This window comes from Mesoplodon mirus (assembly GCF_964341445.2).
Source record: "Mesoplodon mirus genome assembly, contig: HAP1_SCAFFOLD_935, whole genome shotgun sequence".
NCBI lineage: Eukaryota > Metazoa > Chordata > Mammalia > Artiodactyla > Ziphiidae > Mesoplodon > Mesoplodon mirus.
In genome coordinates, this window is record NW_028295110.1 from 73,676 (window position 1) to 94,414 (window position 20,739).

The 20,739-nt window shown below is 42.8% G+C and overlaps 1 protein-coding gene and 1 pseudogene across 2 annotated transcripts in view; both read left to right on the forward strand.

Annotated features, from left to right (window-relative positions):
* The window catches only part of LOC309797744 (centrosomal protein of 78 kDa-like), a 30,575-nt pseudogene extending 27,252 nt beyond the window's left edge, over positions 1-3,323 (forward strand). Inside the window, exons 11-14 of the transcript in view lie at positions 362-528; positions 1,582-1,753; positions 2,076-2,123; positions 2,661-3,323. The product of the transcript in view is annotated as a centrosomal protein of 78 kDa-like (transcript). The remainder of the gene's footprint in view (positions 1-361; positions 529-1,581; positions 1,754-2,075; positions 2,124-2,660) is intronic.
* A 14,456-nt stretch (positions 3,324-17,779) lies between these two features.
* LOC309797745 (spermatogenesis-associated protein 31A6-like) lies at positions 17,780-19,739 on the forward strand (the record flags this gene model as incomplete). The annotated part of the gene is made up of 1 exon (XM_082646175.1): positions 17,780-19,739. The coding sequence occupies exon 1, from the start codon at positions 17,850-17,852 to the stop codon at positions 19,737-19,739; it is 1,890 nt and encodes a 629-aa protein (XP_082502301.1). The 5' UTR covers positions 17,780-17,849.
* Positions 19,740-20,739: the final 1,000 nt, after the last annotated feature.

Below are 20,739 nucleotides of genomic sequence, written 5' to 3' on the forward strand. Positions count from 1 at the left end.
AATTATAAATTAATTACATTTTGAGTGTTTTAGTTTTGTTCCTTGAAACTAGGCAAGACTACTTTTTGTTTGTTTGTTTGTTGTTTTTGGGGGGTTTTTTTTGCGGTATGTGAGCCTCTCACTGTTGTGGCCTCTCCCGTTGCGGAGCACAGACTCCGGATGCACAGGCTCAGCGGCCATGGCTCACGGGCCCAGCCACTACGCAGCATGTGGGATCTTCCCGGACTGGGGCACGAACCCGTGTCCCCTGCATCGGCAGGCGGACTCGCAACCACTGCGCCACCATGGAAGCCCAAGGCAAGACTACTTTTGATGACAATGAGAAAAAATCATGTCAGACGTTTTCAGTCTTCTTGTATAGCTGGAACATGAAAATGCCCAGTTAAGAAACACAACTTTCTCTTTGTCTGAAGCCCTTCATGCCCACTCACTGACAAGCATGATCCTGGATGATGAAGGTGTTTTGGGCAGCACTGAGAATTCTTTTCAGAAGTTCCATGCTTTCCTGGTTCTCCTTAAAGATGCTGGGTTAGTTCATTTCTCTTCCTGGCATTCTTCTCTTTGCGACTCTAATGGTAGTTTGCTGAGGAACTGGAGCAATTTTCATCACTTACGTGGCTATATTTAGCCAAATTTAGTGTAATTATAGGTAATATAGTTGACGTTTTAAAATGAGGAATTAAATTTTTTAAGAAATGCAAATAGGGAAGCCTGCTTTGGTAGAGTGGGGAGCCCATTATAAAAGAGTAACCTGTAGACAGAGTAATTAGTAGGTATAGTTGTTTTGTAAAGACTAAATTAAAGGCAGTTTTCATTGAAAATAGTCGGGAATGCATAAGAATTTTCCTATCTTTCACTTCTTTTGCTTGTTTGATAAGTTTGAATTAAAGTTATCTTTGCCTTAGACATAAAAGTGATTATTAATCTGCAGGGGAGATATAGGTCAGTGGTTCTCAACCGGGAGCAATTTTGCTGAAAGAGGGAAGTGGAGATTGATAGTTGATGGAGCGGTGTTTTGTCAGTGAATGAATTGGTGTTGGTGTTGGGAAGGAAGGAACAAACACATTCTTGGAAACTGGAGGAAAGGTGGTAAAGAAGTGTGGGAATGGAGGTGTGACAGGCAGTGGACAGGGTGCACGGTACATATTGAAGCTGCTAGTGAGACAGTGGGATGTCTCCTAGAGGATGAATCTGGAAAGGGCTGAGGATTTGGGGGAGAGAGAGGCTTGTAGTCTGGAGTAGGATGTTGGCTTTTAAGATTTTAGAAGTAAGGCTTCCCTGGTGGCGGGGTGGTTGAGAGTCCGCCTGCCGATGCAGGGGCTAAGGGTTCGTGCCCCGGTCTGGGAGGATCCCGCATGGCGCGGAGCGGCTGGGCCCGTGAGCCATGGCCGCTGAGCCTGCGCGTCCGGAGGCTGTGCTCCGCAACGGGAGAGGCCACAGGAGTGAGAGGCCCGCGTACCGCAAAAAAAAAAAAAAAAAAGATTTTAGAAGTATTTCATGATTGTAGGTCTGGGGAAATCTAAACTGCTCTTCTGTGATTATAATAACCTTTGTCTTTTCTCCTTTCCTCCTCTCGTCTAGGCTTGGGCAGTTGGCCAAAATGGCTGGTATAGATCAGTCAGATTTTCATTTACTAGGTCGTCCCCAGGTGAATTCTACTGTTAGTAGTCTACCTAAAGAAGAAAAGAAGGCACTTGAAGAAGGAAAATCAGAATCAAAACAGAGTGCCCCATAACAAATGCAAAATAGCCAAGTAAATGGACAGAACAGCACTTAATGATTCTAAGAGTGATTAGCAAAAAGGAAATGACCAAGTCAGAGAGAAAACAATAATGATCAGTCTCGAATAGTTCACATGCTCGGGAGCTAGAAGACTCTGGAGTCCTTTCCAAATCTGAGATTAGTAAATGTGTGCCCATTTCATGATACTGTACTTTTGTAAATAAGGAGACTGGAAGTTCTTGAGAAAATTTATGAGTTAAAGCAAACTATCCTTAATGAAGAAAGAAGACATTAGAGAAAATATTCCAGATTTTAAATTGTATAAATGTCTGTTCTGTTCATATTTTATCTAGGTTTCTATTTGTATTCAGTCAGCTTACAATGAAGGAACACTAATGAAGGTACACATACTGATATAATTTTTAAAATAAGTAATCCAGACATAGCTAATAGGTAACATATTAGAGTGAATCACCTGGTTATGGGAATGGGAGGGGAAAACCTGTCAGCTTTTCCTCTAGCCTTACTTGGAGCCCCCATCAGCCAATCTCAGAGTGGCCTTGGGAACTGACAGCTTGAGAACACAGTCTGGTCACAAACTATATACGGTTTACATGTGCCTGGAGGATAGCAAAGAAATTAATTATCTTACAGAATAGGGTTTTATTTTTAGTGAGGGAAAGGAAATGGGTAATAACTACCCCAATCACCAAAGTCTGAAAACGTAGCGGACATAGCCTTGGATATAGCTAGAACCGCTGAGAATCACTTGGCAAGATATAATTACAAAAAAAACTGGCTCTGAAATCTTCTGATTAATCAATGGACTGTGTTAATAATAAGATTACAGAGTAACATTGAAGTTTTGAACTCTACTTTTTAATGGTTGGCTTTGTTCATCACTGAATTTTTGTCTTGTCTTTTGTCTTCCCCTCCACTTTCCGAAAATTACAGGTGATGCTAGGATTCCTTTGCCTCTCGACTCCTTCCGTGTCCCAGCGTCTACTCAGGAGGCCTTAGAAACTTCCAAAGACAACCTGGGGGTGCCAGTCACAGAGCAGCGGCAGGAGTCTTTTGAAGATTTCATTGCTAGAACATGTTCTCCTTCAGCAGATGTCATTTCTGGAACTGGAAGTCAAAGAAAAGAAGAGGAATTATCTAGAAATAGCAGGTCTTCTTCAGAGAAAATGAGCAAAGCAGGTGAATAGACCAAAAACTACTCTGCTAAGAAACAACCTGGGAAGGACCTGCATTCCTGCTCTGACTCACCTGTAAAGCAGAAAGGCAAAGGAATTGGGCAAAATAATTCTTTGGCTAATAAACCAATTAAAAGTGAGTCTTCGAAAAAACACATTTCTGTTAAGAAAGAGAGTAGAATAGTGACTGTTTCATCAAAGACAACTAAAAGTAAACTCAGTCTACTAGAACAGTCTGAAAGTGATACTCTTGGATCTGATTGTGAATTTCAAGAAAGCATCCATACTCTATCACGCCTAACATAGGTCTAAATCTTTTAAAATTATGTTTTTGCCTTCAAATTTTCATAAATTACTTATGTTTTTATTATAGCATATGGTGTTTTCAGTTACTTGACTGGAAGCCATTAGAGAAAGATTTTTTTATCTACACTTTTTTATTATAATGAAAGTTTTGGTGTACTTTTCCTTGTAACACTTTGCACCAGTCATTCAGCTAGTGTTTACTGAGGGCTTCATATGTACAGTACTTTTCTGGGTGCTGTTGCTTTCAGCAGTGAACAAAATAAAGCCTTTACTCTCCTGGAACTAGCACTCTGTGGTGGGAGAAAACATAAACAACAAAGCAGGCTAAGGGTTAAAAAGAGATGGGAATAATAAATGGAATAGTTTTACCATTTGGTTAAACATCAAACTATTATAAATCACACGGCCAGAAGCCATTGACATATTTTAATTCATAATAACCAGAGAGCCTCAAACATTTACCAAGGCACTTAACCGTGTTTATGGATTACAGCAACGCTCTGAGGTAGGGAACTCTTACCATCCCCATTTTATAGATGAACAGTCTGAGGAGACATTATGTGAGTTGCCCAGAATTACACAGCTATAAGTAAGTGGGAAGTTGCAATGTGACCCGAACCCATGCTCTTTTTTTTTTTTTAATGTATGGACTTTATTATCTTTCATTTGTTTCTGATTTATGTGAATTTTTTCTTTAAAGATTTTTTCTGATGTCAACCATTTTTAAAGTGTTTATTGCATTTGTTACAGTATTGCTTCTGTTTTATATTTTGGTTTTTTGGCCTCAAGGCATGTGGGATCTTAGCTCCCCAACCAGGGATTGAACCCTCACCCCCTCCATTGGAAGGCGAAGTCTTAACCACTGGACCACCAGGGAAGTTCCCCTTATGTGACCATTTTTCTGGCATTTTTTTTTAATTTTATTTTTTATTGACATACACTTGAATTACAGTGTTGTGTTAATTACTGCTGTACAGGAAAGTGACTCAGTTACACATTGATGTACATTCTTTATTTTCATATTCTTTTCCATTACGGTTTATCACAGGATATAGAATATAGTTCCCTGTGCTCTACAGTAGGACCTTTTTGGGGTTTTTTTAAATACATGCACTTTTTAAAAATAAATGTATGTATGTATGTATGTATTTATTTATTTTTGGCTGTGTTTGGCCTTTGTTGCTTCACGCGGGCTTCCTCTAGTTGAGGGGCACATGCTTCTCATTGTGGTGGCTTCTCTTGTTGCAGAGCACGGGCTCTAGGTGCCTGGACTTCAGTAGTTGTGACATCTGGCTTAGTTGCTCTCTGGCATGTGGGATCTTCCCGGACCAGGGCTTGAACCCATGTCCCCTGCATTGGCAGGCATATGCTTAACCACTGCGCCACCAGGGAAGTCGCATGTAGGACCTTTTTGTTTATCCATCCTGTATATACACCAGTTTGCATCTGCTGATCCCAAACTCCCAATCCAACCCTCTCCCACCCCCTCCTCCTTGGCAACCGCCAGTCTATTCTCTATGTCCTTGGTTATGTTTCTGTTCACACACAGGCTGTAACCAGGCTCTTAATTACTTTGTTATCCTGTTTCCTTGTTAAGAGAAGAAGGGTTTAAGGAAGGCACTGAGAGAAGCCAGTGACCAGTAGAAGTGCAAAAACAGTGGGGCTGTCAGAAAGCACACCTGTCTCCTTCCCCCATCTGAGCAGAACTTTTAAATGGCAGAGTATGTAAGAGTATGCGATGACACATCTCTGGATTAAATGATGTCTCCCTGGTAAAACATGTACAGATAAGTCTTTAGTTGAATCAGAGTGAAAGGTGAGATCAGAGAAAAGCTGGAGTGTCAGATTTCTTGTAGAAGGTCCTGCCTGATTGTTACTAAGAGGGCTACTACAGTACTAGTTAGTTCCTTAGTCATGGGTTGAGTGTTCGAGGAGTGAAACAACGAGCAAGATGTAGTGTTGGCCCTTTAGCAGTGGAGTGAGAGGGGAAGACGCACAGCAGATGTCTCATCCTGCACGTGACCTGCTGTGACGGGCATATTCAGGGCGTTTAGTCAGTGTTTGTGGAAGAAGAGGGGGAGCCGTGAGGCAAAGAAAAGTCATCAAAAGAGGCAGTCCCTAAGCTAAGTCTTAAAGGACTCGTGAGAAACTGGTGAGTCAGCCGGTGAAAGGCAAGGATACTCAAGGCAGAGTGGACAGCGGAAGTCCAGAGCCGTGAGTGTGCGAGGGGTGTGTCACAGAGCCACAGGCACAGGCTCTGGAGGATCAGTGCAGTGTCCCCAGGCAGCGGCAAGTGCCCCTAAAGGAGGCAGCGAGGAGGAGGAGAGCAGGTCTTAACCATCCATGTGTGGGGAGCTGGTTTCCTCAGAAAATAGCTAAGAATGGAAAGGACAAGTTCAGGTGGCATTTTAGACCACTGACGTCAGTATGGATGAGGACTCTGAAGAAGCCTGGAGATAATTATGCCCCACTCTTCTGAGGAGCAGTGCTTTATATTTTCAAGTGGGATTTTCACGCTGCCACCTCCTCTCCTGTCCCTACTGAAAGGTTTATAGGCCGGCAGAAGGGAGAACCTGGCTTAAGTAAAGTTAATCAGGTTCCTTTACTGTACAGCTTCTCGGGGCTGCTGTAGGCTAATGTTCATTCTGGATCGTCACAGCAGGCGTATGGTACACAGCCATCCTCAAAGCTATTTGACCCTAGAGTCCTTTTTTAATAGAATGTCTAACAACTGGTTCCACCAAACAGCAATTTCGTAACTTCTAGACCAGGTAATAGCAAGAAGAAAGGGGTCTGAAATAAGGTATAGATGAAGGGAGGAAATAAGTTCTAATTGTATTTAGGAAATTACCAGCAAGACTTGACCTTGGGAAGTAAGGAAGAAGTAGGAGGCGGAGGCTGAACCCCCATCTGTGTGACTAAGGTTGGGTGGTGGTATCATTGAGTTTGGAAATAGGGGATAAAGAACTGAAGTGGGGAAAAGACTTTAGTTCTGGACATGTAGAATTTGAAAGCACCTGTAGAATTCCGAAGACAAACTGGTAGATAACTGGACATGCACGTGAAGACATGGAAAGATAAAAATTTGAATGTCACCAGCACATAGCAGTCATTAAAATCATGAAAATGGATGAGATTTCAGAGAATTGTGAGTACTGACAACGTTTAAGTAATAAGCAGAGAAAGAATTCTGGGAAGGAGAGAGGTGATAGAGTTTCAAGAAGGAGGAAGTAGATGACAGTGTCATCCTTCAGAGAATGTGAATGTCCATTGGATTTGGGCAGTTAGGTCCCCAGTGACCTTAGAGCAGTTCAGTGAAGTGGTGGACAAAAAGCCAGATGGCAATAAACTGAGGGTGTAGGGCTGCCTGTCGGGGCCAGGCGGGGCTAGTGAGGACAGTGGGAATAGGCTACTCTCAAGGAGTTTGGATGAAAGAGAAAATAATTAGCAAAAAAGAATTTTTTAGAATGAGGACTTCTATTTTATATGTTGAAATGAAGGAACCAATAAAGGAGATCCTGAAGATGTAGATAATAATTTAGAGAATTGGGGAAACATGGACATATGAATAAGAAAAAAAACCCTTGCACAGTATATAAAAATCACTTGTATCCTTCGAGCTGGATGGATACTGGTAAGTTTGGGAGGAAATAAAGGTAAGAAGAGATAGAAGTTAAAGAAGTTTATACTGATAGCCTCAGTTTTCTTTGACACAGATTTTTCAGAGACACATATATACACATACATAATTACCGTTTGAAAATTCTTTCACAGTTACATGTTTTATTAATCACGTCTGAGAAAAGTCACTGATTTTCATTTTGTACAGCATTATCTTGTAAGGACAAGATACAGTGACAACTTCCATGCTTTTTGCATATCAGAGCTGACACTGAAAGTATCTGCATAATTGAATTTTCACTTCTTATTTGTAATAAGTTTATCCTTAGGAGGATACTTTCATAGTGTTTGATCACAGATGAGTTTGGGCATTGCTATCACTCAATCATGTTAAGCATCTGTCAGGTTCTCTCCTATACTATATATTAATTTTTTGTCCGTTAAGCAAATATTTATTTGTGGTCTGTGGGAATAAGATACACCTAGGTCCTCTTTCCTTGGTATATTCACAAAAGCCTCTGAAACTAAATTTCCAAGTCAGGCCATACTAAGGCCTGGCATAATAAGTTTTCATTGTTAACAGTTTTTTTGTGTTTGTGGGGGTTTTTTGTTTTTATTTTTTTGAAGCAAGGATAAGACACTGTCTTAACTCAGTAGTTGTCCATTCATTAATAAGTCAAAGAAGACATTGATGAAGCATGGTATTTTGAATATCCTTTCCACAGAATAGGTAATGGGCCATCCTGAAACTCAGGTGAGATGCTTATCATTTTCAGATTTTGGAGTGGCTGAGAAAACCCTATTACACCTTGAATTATCACTAGAAACATGAATTCAGCCAAATAAAAACAGTGCCTCTGCCTACTGAGGTGGTCAATTTCCAGCTCAACAAAAGTGACCATTTCTCCTTTAGATTAAAATCAAGAAAATCCCCTCTGTCCAGGATGCAATAATGGGGTGCACGAAAGAGGAAAACTGAAGCTATTCCCTCTTTACACCTGAACAGTGAATTCATTCTGATATCAAATATTTGTTATGATTCTGTTATGACCAGGTGCTTTATTGTTTAGAGATCAAGTTACTGTTCATTCTTGGTAAGTAAGAAAAATCCATGTTTTAGGACTCTGAATAGTAACTTTATATATATATTATATATATATATATAAAATAAATATGTATATTATATGTAATATATATTCCACCTATTCAACAAAATTGTAACTTTCATCATCTCTTACGAGTGATGAACTGTATTCACTCTTTGGAAAGGGCTTATAGGGAATTAAAGTCTCCATATACTTTTTATATAAGACTGTGGAAACCAAATTCTCAACTGGGAGCAAACTTAGGTTTTGCTCTGAAGGTTTATGCTTGCCTGGCCTTAGAGTGGTAGGCCAGGAACTCAAGTTTTTTTCCTCTAAGTTACTTTCATTGATGCCACCCTGAAAAAATTTGGAGGGAGTATTTTTGAAATAGCTTTATCTCAGTAACCCTTTCAGGGTATGGGGAACATAACTGTCAAAATGTTCAAGCAACTCTTGTTGATGTAAGTGTAATGGATCAGGAGCAATACAGGAAGGAGCTGGGTACAAACGATAAAAGGCGTGAGGCTATTTCATGTATTGTTTTTGGCTTATTGTCCAAAACAGAGAAAGTCTCATACACTCGCGCAGCCAAGGTCCCCTACTGTTCTCTCCTTTTAGTAGAAATAAAAGAGAGCTCGTTTCTCAATAGCAGCATTCTATCCTTAAGTGGGTACACAGTGATATTCTGATGGTCTCTGGAGCAGAGAATAATTCCGTGGCAGCTCTGACCTCCAGTCACCGGGTTCTCTGTAACTTAGTCTTTCATGGCCAAGGACTATAATCACTATTTCGATTTATATTTAGCATCTCAAAATGGAAAGGATTCCATGGACAACAAAACAGGAAGTGATTTCATGAAGTGTTTTAGTATGGATAAAACAATAAACTATAAAAATACAAATCATCAGTAAAGCTTTTTCTTTCCAGAGAACTATATTCAGAAATTAATGTAAGCCTCTAAGGTGCGCATGTGTGTTTTTTCACCCATGATCATGTTTGTATGTGTGTGCATTCCACTGCTACAGGAGACATGCAAAATGATATCAGATTTGTACTGGTTTCTCCCAAGAACTGTGCGCTCGCAGGGTTCGTTCAGGAAGGTGAGTGCCCTACCACCACATCACAGTCATATCTCATCACCTTCGGCGGGAATAGTTTACACTTTAACCTCACATGCAGGCTTATTAAATTAGTATTACTCATCAGAACTTGCTTACTAATAAAAGAAGCTGAATTAGCCACTGCAGAATCATATTTGGAAATTCAATGAAAATTTTACCTTTTTAATAAAGGCCCAGAAATATTATTTCAGAGCAGGTGGTACAGAAAACTGTGGTCAAATTTGACATTCATTCATCATTGAAGTGTGGAACGTGACAGGTGAAAATTGATATTGATTTCTTTCCTCTAATATTTGGAAGAGTTCTAACAGGTAAATCAAATGAGATGACAAGACATATCAAGTCTCACTCATTTCTATGATCACATCCTCTCCACATATCACTCCTTCGCCTGCCATGTCTTGAATAATTCAATGCCCATAGTCTTTCCAGTCCAGTGTATTATAAGACACACTCAAGCTGGGTTTCAATCATATTAGACTGAAAGCTGAACATTTTAGGAAGGATTATTTAAAACCAAATGCGTCTTGAGCCCAACAGCCTTTGAAACCAAACAATCCTGGGAGTTCAGTTGGATTCAGAAAATTTAGTAATCCTATTTGATGTATGTTAACTGTATCAATATTAACAACCTTCTGCTGGATTTCAGCACTGATTTGAGAGCTGAGTTACTACTGGTCTTGTATTTTACCTAGTTGTGAAAGCACTAAGAGAGTTGTTCTTGGGTTGAACTTGACCCGCCTCTGGGAATGCTCTCTGTTCTATCCATCTTGAAAAGCTTTATTCAAGTGCATTTCTCTGCCTGCCTTCTCTTCACTTGCACCCCTTGGGAGAACGAAAGATGCTCAAATATAGATGTGAACACGGCAGGTGCTCTGCTTGGCAATGGTGTCTTTCAGCTTCCCAATAAAAAATTATATTGCTGACCACCCATTTGACTGAAAAGTGACTCATTTTACTGACAGATATCTGGATTGAGATGCCAAAAGAAATAGGTCATTTCAAATTTCCTTTTTAAGTCATAGCTTTGTGTTGCCACACTACTTGTTCAAAACTTAGATCATGAAGGTTCCTTCCTATGACCTGCAAATAATTAAAATGTTCTTCAACAGGCTCTATGAAAAGCAAGCAGAGGGGCTTCCCTGGTGGCACAGTGGTTGGGAGTCCGCCTGCCGATGCAGGGGACACGGGTTCGTGCCCCGGTCCGGGAGGATCCCACATGCCGCGGAGCGGCTGGGTCCGTGGGCCATGGCCGCTGGGCCTGCGCGTCCGGAGCCTGTGCTCCGCAACGGGAGAGGCCGCAGCAGTGAGAGGCCCGCGTACCGCAACAACAACAACAAAAAAATAAATAAAATAAAGCAAGCAGAATATTCCTAATTATCAATCTTTCTCTAGAGTCATATAGTTCTTGTAATTTCAAGGAAGAGAAACTCAAATGTAAAGTGTTACAATAGCCAAGCATACCAGCACTATTATCTAACCATTCAGCAATTTTCTCTGCCAAGTCACTCTGAACCTTAGACTACTGAGGATGTCTTCTTAATTAATTTTTAAGGTTCTCCTTTTTTGAGTTAAAAAATGGTCACAATTTTATAAGTAAAATTAAAGAAAAATACCAAATAGAACATCTGAGATGTTTCCATTAGGCATTATATATATATACATAAATTTAATAGATATACATATATAAATGCACTGGGATAAATCTCCATCTTCTGTGTCAGTTGGACATAGGTCCGTTTTCTTAGGAATAGGGAACTCCTTTCACAATGGATGTGAGGAAATTGGCAAATGTACACCATATAAGTACTTTTGGATGGTAGTGACCAAGTTCTCAAGACACACACACACACACACACACACACACACACACTGAAGAATATCAGAACACTTAACGTTTCAAAGACACAGGAAGAGAAATGCAAGTTTCCCCTAGAAAGCCTTTTGTTTTTTTGAAGTCAGAATTCTGAAAAGATGTTTTTATCAAGCCAGCTTTTTATAACTTAACTGCATATGCAATAAAAGAGTCTTATCTTAGTCATTTTTAGGGCAAGATTTTCTTTAAGTCCCAAGAAAGTAAGCACTTGTAAATGTAAATTTTGTATGTACATAAACCTGGCCAGGATATCCGTTGGAAGCTGGAAATCTGTTGTTGTTCCTTTTCCTTTTGTATTGAAAGCTAAGTTCCCCATTCTGAGTTCAATTTGTGAAGATCACTTTTATTTTGACAAACTCTATTAATGTAGCCAATTCAAGGAAGACAGGTTAGTCTTCCACCTAATTACCCAGTCCAACTTTTACTCAGTGTCTTTCACCTGAGCACCTTTCACCTCAGAGTCTTTCAACTGAGGATAAACCACGCAGTGTCTAAACTGAGCAAGATCTTCCCAGTGTCTTTTAAGTGAGGCTAACCCACTTGAGCAAAAGTCTTCCCAGTGTTTTTCTACCGAGGTTAAACTCTCAGTGTTTAAACTGAGTAAAAATCTTCCCAGTGTCTTTCACTGAGGATGACCCAGGTACTTCTTCTTGAAACCAAGTTTCAAGGATAACCTACTACTCAAGAGAAGAGTTTAACACCACTGAATAAAACTTAGGATCATCAACCAAAACTGGAGATCCAAGAACCAGGAGATACTCACCCAAATTCGTCTGGACTCTCTGAGAAAGCGGACAGGCCCAAGAAGCCTCTGCTGGTGCCAGGACTCTGGATCCTCATAGAGTTCAGGCAAAGAAGAAAAGTCTGCTCTGGGCCCCTTCATTGGTTGCCAAGACTGCTGACTGAAAAATATGCACAACCCAAAAGGAGAATTATGTTTTATTTGGCAGATTTTCTGAGGACTTAAGCCCAGAACACAGCCTGTCAGATCACTCTGAGGAACTGCTCAGAAGACCTAAGGGAGCAGTCAAGAAAAACCAGGTAGTCAGAACATCAAAAGATTACTATTAATTAAAGAAAACTAGACCTCTCAAGTTAAGGACTTTAGCATTTTTCTATGTATGAGAAGATGAAAGAATCTGGGCTCCGTGAAATCATTCCTTTGATATGCACCTTAACTCTAGAACCAGTACCCTGTTTTTCTCCATCCCGAATCCCCTCAAGGTGCACAGTTGAGGGTTCCCGCTTTGACGTCTGACTTGATGACTGCAACATCCTTTGTCTACTGATATGGCAGGGAACATTTTTCATCCACGGGTAAGAAATTGAGAAAATTAACATAATTCAAGATATAAAACCATTACAATACTAAAAATTCCCAAATGTCAAACAAACATAAGTACCCTTGACCTGTAAAATGGAAGATGCCAAAGAAGGGAAAAAAAGAAACAATAAAGAAAATGTAGAAAATAAAGCATAAAATAAGATGGCAGAAATCAATAACAGTAGAACAATAATTAAATAAATCAAGGTAAATGTTATCATAAGATTTTTAAATTTCAAAAAAAAAAACCCCATCAAACAAAACATATTGAAAATAAAGTAATACAGAAAATTTAGAGAGCAAATATGAATGCAAGGAAGACCTGTTAGGTAGTTAGTCAGACATTAGCAGCAAGGAGGTGACAGTGGTGAGAAAGACAAGAAGAAATTGAGTCACACCCAGCCATCTGGGGACTCTCCCTTGACTCCACCCAGAACGGGAGAAACTATGGTCGGGTGGTGGGCAGCTTATCCTGTTAAAAAGAGGCACAGTAACACAAGGGGACTTCTCCAGGCTGTGCATGCCCAGACCAGACAGGCGTATAACCTACAGTAAATCCAAACTCATTATACCATAATTACAATAAATTACATGTGGTTTTGCCCCTCCCCCCACCCAGTAGGCATTTCTTGGGGATTCAAGGATGAGAGCATGCACAGCAGAAAACTTGTTCCATAGCTCAGGACTGTCAATCAAATAATGATCCTTGTCACTCACCCCCACCTCTCTGCAAAATGCTCCTTAAAAGCGCTCGTAAGCCTTTATAGGAATGCTGCTTTCAATTTGCAGAAACAGTACACCCATCCCCCCCCCACCCCGAGAGTGTACCTTTGCTTCGATATACTTTGCTTTGGGCTTGCTTCACTTCGCTGAAATAGCCTGTTCTCAGAAACAGCCTGCTCTTTCTCTCTCCTTCTCTCTCTCCCTCTCTGAGAGTGTACCTATGCTTAACTAAACTTTGCTTTCTGCTTAAGCTTAACATGGGAGTTTGCGATCCTTTGCTTACTATCATGGAACCAAGATAGCTGGTCCAGGCCTTCCACTGACCTCCTCGGTTGAAGCTATTTTGTTACAAAGCATGTCCACATGGTGACAGACCTAAGTCTAAATTTTGATAAAAGGTGGAATTAAGGTGAGACTATCATATGGGAGGAAAAGACTGTAGGAAAAATAGTAGATGTAGGAGATATGTTTGTGAAAGTGCACATTCATGGCAATATAGCCAAATAAACTCACATGCCCACGTTCCCACTAAAACTGTATAAAATTATGACCAACAAGCAGAGAATACACATTATTTTAAAGCCCTCATGGGGCATTAAGACATATTTACCATGTGAATCCTTCAGTGAATCTTGTGTTACTGCTAAGGGGTAGGAAGTGGTGTCATAAGGGAGTTTTGTGTAAGACTCAAAGCTCCCTTTCTATATGGTTCAGGCTGGACTTGAAGCTTCAGGGGCCTGGGAGGATGGGGCAGGAAAGGCAAGGCACACTCAGAAAAGAGAATACATACATAACACACTAGGGATATCTGAAGAGGCTGCTCAAGACCTGGCTCAGCCCCAAGGGTTTGACCCCTAGTCCTACTCTTCACCCTACAGCCCTTTAGGGTCAGGACCTTGGCTCACCCTAACCCATTCCTAGCTTCCGGGTATAGAATGAGTGCACATATCTGAATGTTAGTGTTCTCTCAAAATTTACATGTTGAAATCCTACCTCTTAAAGATAGGAGGCCGGGCCATGCAAAAGTGCTTATGAGCTTTCATGAATGGGATTAGTGCCTTATAAAAGAGACTCCAGAGATATCTCTAGCCTCCTCCCATCATATGAGGATACAGAGAGAAGGCTCCAGCTGTGAACCAAGAAGAGAGCTCTCACTATGAGGTGGCCATACTGGTGACTTGATCTTGGGCTTCCCAGCCTCCAGAACTGTGATAATAAATGTCTGTTGTCTTTAATCTACCCAGTCTATGGTATATTGTTATAGCAGCCCTAATGGATTCAAAATTTATCTGGAGAGTGGGGACTGTCTTATCGTTGCAAACTAAGAAGTTGGGTTGAGACAACATATGAAAGATTTTTTTAAGTAGAAAATTATGGATTATTGGATTTGAAAGTACTAGATTGGTTAAGGAAAATGAGTACGTGTGTGTGTGCGTGTTTGCAGTGTGTCCCAAAAGTTTTTGTGCAGTTTAAAGATTTACTAACTCCAGAGTTATAAACACTACAAACTTACAAAAATATCATTTGAAGGTTTAACTGTTACCAGATGCAAGTCTGTGTGCCTGATGCACAGTGAGGCTAAATACTGAAACATCAGAGTTTGGAGCAGAGAAAGGTTTACACAGTGCCATGCAAGAAGACACGTGGCTCATGCCCAGGAAAAACCCCAAACTCCCTGAAGGCTTTCAGCAAAGCCTTTTTAAAGGCAAGGTGAGGGAGGGGCATGGCTAATTGTTGCAAATATCTTGGTGTTGGATCCTTTGTTCTAGCAGCTGGCCAGATGGGTCAGATCCTGGTCAGGTCACGTGTTCCTGTAAACCTCCAACAAAACAATTATTATTTTCTGTTCTGCAACTTTTTATCTCCAGGAATGGGCTCTTAAAAGTCAGAGCCTTAGAAATAGGCTATCCTGTATATTTCAGGCTCTAGGCAACATTGTTTTACAAAAAGTGCAGAGCCAGCCTGGGTCACAGGGATGGACAGAGTTAGCTCAGGCAACAAAGCATAAAGATTAAAGTAAAAAAGATCTGATGTGGAGTCAGATTTGTTCTTCCCTATTATATAACTATTTATAATTCTTTCATACTTATGAATTTTGAAAAATAAATTATTTTAATTTTTGTGTGTAGTTCCCTCTGATAGAAAATGAGGCAAAACATACACTATTCAAAATTCACAAAACTAAATAAGTGTAAAAGAAATTCAAGTTCTATCCCTGGGTGTACACAAGACACAAACATGACGTGGGAAAGTTGGAGCTGAGGACAAAGGAAATCCTGAGTAAAAATGTCTGTGAAACAGCCAGTCTTCCAGGGTCAGCTTAAGATGTTCAAGAGTTATCAAGTTGGTGGGCCTCAAGTAAAGGTCTCTAATGGATGAAGGAACCAGGTTCCAGATGGAATGAACAGAAAATTGACTAAGGTCTCTCTGACAGGATGAGAGTAGTTGGAAGGAGGGATCTGGAAGCCCCAGGAGGGTGCAGGTGTCTGTGGGTCTGGATGGGAAGGAAGGGCAGTGATTCAGCCTCTTTCTCTTATTGCCCCTCCCCCACACTCAGGAGCCCTTTGTGACAAGGCCACAGCTCTGTGATGCAGGCCTGGGGTTCTGCCATCAAGTGAACTCCCAGTGCTCTGTTGCCTGAGGGCAGCAATGCAGTTCAGAAGATGGAGAATCTCTTTTCTTTGAAAAACACGGTTGCTATCTGGCTGAGATCCAGCCCAACTTCCTGGGTGATTGATATCATCCTTGGGTTCCTGTGTGGACTGGGGCTCTTCCTAATGTTACTCCCCTGCTTCCAGAGTAATCCATTCTTAGCACCACCTAGGAAACATAGAAACATCAGGAAGGTAAGAAACCTTTGGCTTAATCCCAGCAGAGATTTTCTCTTTTTTTCTTATTCTTATTTCCACTTTTCTAAACCACCTAGAGAGACTCCTGAGATGGGAACTCTCAGAAAAGTAGAGAACATCATCCTTCTAGGGAAAAGCCAGGCCAGAGAGGGGTTAGAGTGGGCATGAGGATTTCTAGCCTAAGATCGTAGACCAGGAGTTCAGGTATGGTAGAGGGCTCCAGGGCAAGTCCCCAATGCAGTGACTAATGGTTAAGGACTGGATTACTAAGAGTTCAATCTCTGCAGGAAGGCTGACCCCTGAGCCCTGGTTCACCAGCCACCTTCCCACAGCGGGTGTCTCAAGTGAGACCTTCCTCTGTGTTGGGGCTGATCTAAGGGCAATGCTGAGCCCCTGAGAGCCTGAGAGAAGAGGCTGGAGTGGAGGTCTGGCCTTGGGAAGCAGAATCCTATCTGACAAAGCTCACGTGGGCATTTAGGTCTGAGAATGTGTGTGTTTCTTGATCAGAGGAACAGTGACAGAAGAAATCTATGGTGATTAAAACTTAAAAAATCCTTCTTGGGCTACCCTGGTGGTGCAGTGGTTGAGAGTCCGCCTGCCAATGCAGGGGACGTGGGTTCGTGCCCCGGTCCGGGAGGATCCCACATGCCGCGGCGCGGCTGGGCCCATGAGCCATGGCCGCTGGGCCTGTGCGTCCGGAGCCTGTGCTCCGCAACGGGAGAGGCCACAACAGTGAGAGGCCCGCGTACCGCAAAAAAAAAAAAAAAAAAAAAAAAAAAAAATCCTTCTTTGCACTCTTCAAAGAAGAAAAACTGAAAATATTTTTATCCACTTTAAAAATAAGTAAAAGGGGAAAAAACCCCACAGAGTTTTAGTTAAATGTAGAAAGTCATGTTGTTCATGAACACAGCTTGCCTAGATAGATGACAGTGAGAGTTGGGTGTTAGCCCCTCATTTCTTCTTCTCTCTCAGCATCAAGTAGAGCTGAAGGGGAGGAGCAGGAGTAGGAAGAAAAGTGGATCTTTGAAAGGTAAGCCTTTGCCATTCAGTCCTGCGTGCCCCCGAGAGTTAGCTTCCATCTCTCCTAATCCTGAGGGCCCAGCTTCACGGTCTCTGAGGATGCCAGTGGCAGAGCTTATTCTTCAGGAAACAGAGCCTTGGGAAGGCTCGTTGGAAGGAGATCAGAGCCCAGATACTTCCCAGAAATTTGTGCTTAGAATGAAGCCATGAGGACCTAGAAATGGGGTGTGTGGACTGTGGTGGACCATTGGTGCCTGGGTTGGGAAGTGGGACCTCCAAGTCCAACTGTGGACAAGTTGTTTAACTTTGCTCAGATTCCTCTGTGTGATGACCACTGACCTTTCTCCCCTACACGGCAGTTGTAAGGGCTACAGGGGTTAATTAACGTGAAGGCACTTTGCAAAGGACAAACCCTTTTCAAGTGAGACTTACCATCACTGTCAGGGACATGTGGCCTTGGACACTGATACTTGGGCTCCAGAGTCTAATCCTCCAAAGATTTCCCTTAAAGGGCCATTGCACTCAGCCTCCTGAAAGACTCTTAGGCCTCTGCCTTCACCACCATGACCCAGTCTCCTGATTTCCAGCTTGCAGAGATTGCCTGGAAGAACTGGAGGGGACTCACAACCTGGTTTCACTTCTGCAAAGGTAAAGAATCTTTCCCCTTCTCTCCTGGGTCGTCCTTCCTCCCAGAGCCTATAATGTGACCCCAGCCCTGGGAGGGGGAGCCATGGGAGGGCGTGGCTAAAGCCCTAGGGTGAGGGAGAGCAGGAGCATTATGAAGTCAGTGTGGGGGCAGAGGAGGGTTCTTGGGCTGCAGGTGCCCACCCCTGCCTGTCCTGTCCAGCCATCCTGGCCCCATCTGCTCTCCTACAGCTTCCTGGGGAGGCTTCCTGGCAAGGGCAACTTTCATCAGCTCTCATGTCAAGACCCTCCTGGTGAGACGTGCAAAGCAGTGCCTGCTGGAGCCTGTGGAAGATACTGCTTGAAGGGTTGGGAACCCTGCATGAACACCTCCTGTAGGGTTTCCTTCCTTGATCCAGACACTCGAGAGGTGCTGGAAGCACACATTAGAAGGTTTTGGGTAAAGCACAGGTGGACCCTCCCCCTCAAGGTCCTCAAGCCCATAAATCTCTTGAAGCGGAAAAAGCTCCAACCCTCCACCGTTCTGCAGTTTGCCTCTTCCCCTTCAGCCACCTGTGTGTCTGGGTCCCACTCAACAGTCAAGTGTGCTGAGTTCCTGGAGAAACCTCCTCAGGCTCATTCAGGAGAGAAGGTGATAACAGAAGAGTCAGTTCCTACCCTGAAGAGGCCTCTCCTTGTCCCCTCAACTGTGTGTAAGGAAATCCAGAGTGCCCTGGGAGCGATTCCATCTGCTGACTACCATGGGCCCTCAAAGGCTTCTCTGACTGGACAGGAGGGCAGGCCACCTTCTCAGTCCCTCACACTCAGCCTTGTGGGCAGAACCTGGAAGAGTGAGACTGTGGAATGGGTCAAGAGGGACAGCCTAGAGCCAGGTCCAAGTTCAGCAATGGTCAGGAATGAGCCAACGGAGGAGAGTGGTGGTCAGGCCTCAGGAGACCCCTGCCATAGGGTAACAGTGATGGAGGTGAACTTAGGATCCCAATCTTTGAGAGGTGAAGAGGCCAGGGAGGCTGTGGAGGCCAAGGAGTCTCCTGCTCTTCAACCACAGTCTAGTGTTATCTTGGAAACCAAAGTGTTGACAAAATCCCAAACCACAAATGTACATATGAGGAGTTTAGAGGTGCCAGGGGCCAGTAAACGTTTCCTACTACCTAGAATGTCTGTTTTCCAACATCCAGGTGAGCCATGCCTTAACATGGGGGTTGCCAGTGAGTTTAACTCCAAAGTAAAGGTACAGTCAGACAACCAGCTTCAGGACTTTCCCAAACACATGTTCCTTGCTGCAGACAACTTGGCTTCTCAGGTGCCTCAGTGCCATCCCCAGAGAGTCCCCACCAGAGACAGGTTAGCTTCCCAGGAGCCAAGTGGCCTTATGGAAGCCCAAAGGAGCAACCTAGGGCAGCAGGAGCCCAAAACTTCAAAACTCCAAGACTCATGGAAGAGCCAGAGCAAGATGATTGCCCCTACTTACAAAAGAGAGGACTGTAGGAGGCATAAACCAGGAGAGCATGAAGAAAGGTTTAAAGAATTAGGGACCTCTCAAGCTGGAAGTATGAGCCACCCTGCCCAGGTCAGGGGAATAACAGACTCTATTGGGAGCAGATGTCTCCAGCTCATGCCAGAGAAGAAACATAGCCCTCCAGAAAGCCTCTTCAGAAAAAGGATGAGGCTATTTTTAAAGTGGATTTTCCCCAATAAAAAAGTCAATGGTCGAGATGCTCTGCAAAAATTCAAGCCCATATCAGCCACTGCCCAGAGTCACGGATCAGTCAAAAGCAGATCAATCTTGAAGAGTGAGACTGCTGAGGGTCAGGCACTCATGACAGCTGTTGGACAGATCCCAGAAGAAAAAAGAGCAATTCACCATGGACTTCATGCCACAAAGTTAAATGAACACAAACTGGAATTCCAAGTCCCAGTATGTGGGTGTTTCTGCTGCCATAGGCTTACCTCCTACCCAGAGCAACGGAGAATGATGGGTTATACAGCCTGCAGTCATAAAGCCACCTCCAAGGGCCAGAGTTGTTCTATCAGGGAAAGGGAAGTCAGACACCAACATAGTTTGAAAAGTGTAAGGTTCGACGATGAGCAGCTGGGCCTAAGGTGCCTCCCATCCTTGCCCCCCAAGAAGAGTTTGTTTCCAGTTAGTACCTGCCAGTATGGGCCAAGGATTCCAGGTGCCCCAGCCCGCCATCAACACTGTCCAAGGCATTGTCATCTTTGGGGAGGTGTCTTGCCTGGTCGACAGTAAAATCCTTCTTTAGTCTTCCCTTTAGAAGGAAGACATGTCTCCAAGTAAAAATTCAGTCCATGTAGAGAAAATGATTTTCTCCTTAGCACGTCCAAGGTATTTAATGTTCCCCAATACATGTATATATATATATATATATATTTTTTTTTTTTTCTAATAAAAGCATAGTGTAATGGCTGCTGTCTGTGCCGTGCACTTTGTCTTCTAGAAGGGAGGGGCATGGAGGGAGGTGGACGGTAGCATCACAAGCTTGCTCCTTGTCTCGTGTCCCTTCATTGCACCTTATGATACTGTCATTACACAGACCAAAATTACTCTAGCAATGAGATGGGAAAAACCTATGCAACCCACACCCAAGGATCTGGTTCAACCAGTCTTTCTCCTCCTTCTATGCTACTTTGAACTTTATGCAACTGTAGTGGATAGGTTTACACGATAGGGCCGGACATTCCAATTCAGGCTCCAGGAAGTGTCAGAGCCAAGTGGATGGAAGTTTGGGGGGAATAGAGTATGGGCTCTGAGTTCAGAAACAGGAGAAATCTTGCCCCTGGATCTCTTGGTAGGGAATATACAACATCTGCTCTTAAGAGTTCCTTCTCTCTCTGATGAAGGCTGGGATTGAGGTATGCCCTATGAACCCCTTTTAGCTTAGCCATAATAAAATGTACAGCATCACCCTCCCCCACCTCTGTTTTTCCTACACTTTAGAGCAGCAGCAAGGATGGCATTTCCAGCTCTGTGTGTGTAGGTGGGGGGAGTATCAGGGAGGCTGCTGAGGGCTGTGTTGAGTCCAGTCCCATATAAATGAATGGCTGCGTTCATGGGTCACCTACCTTCCACTCTATGTTAACCCCAGAGAAGGAGTTTTGGATGAATGGAATAGGGGTGTGACTGTGGGTAGTAACTATCTGATGGTCAAACACTGTGAATTTAGGGTGGGATGTAGGTGTAGAAAAATCCTTGGATCCAAGGAAGGAGGCAAAGTGGTACCAGACTCCCA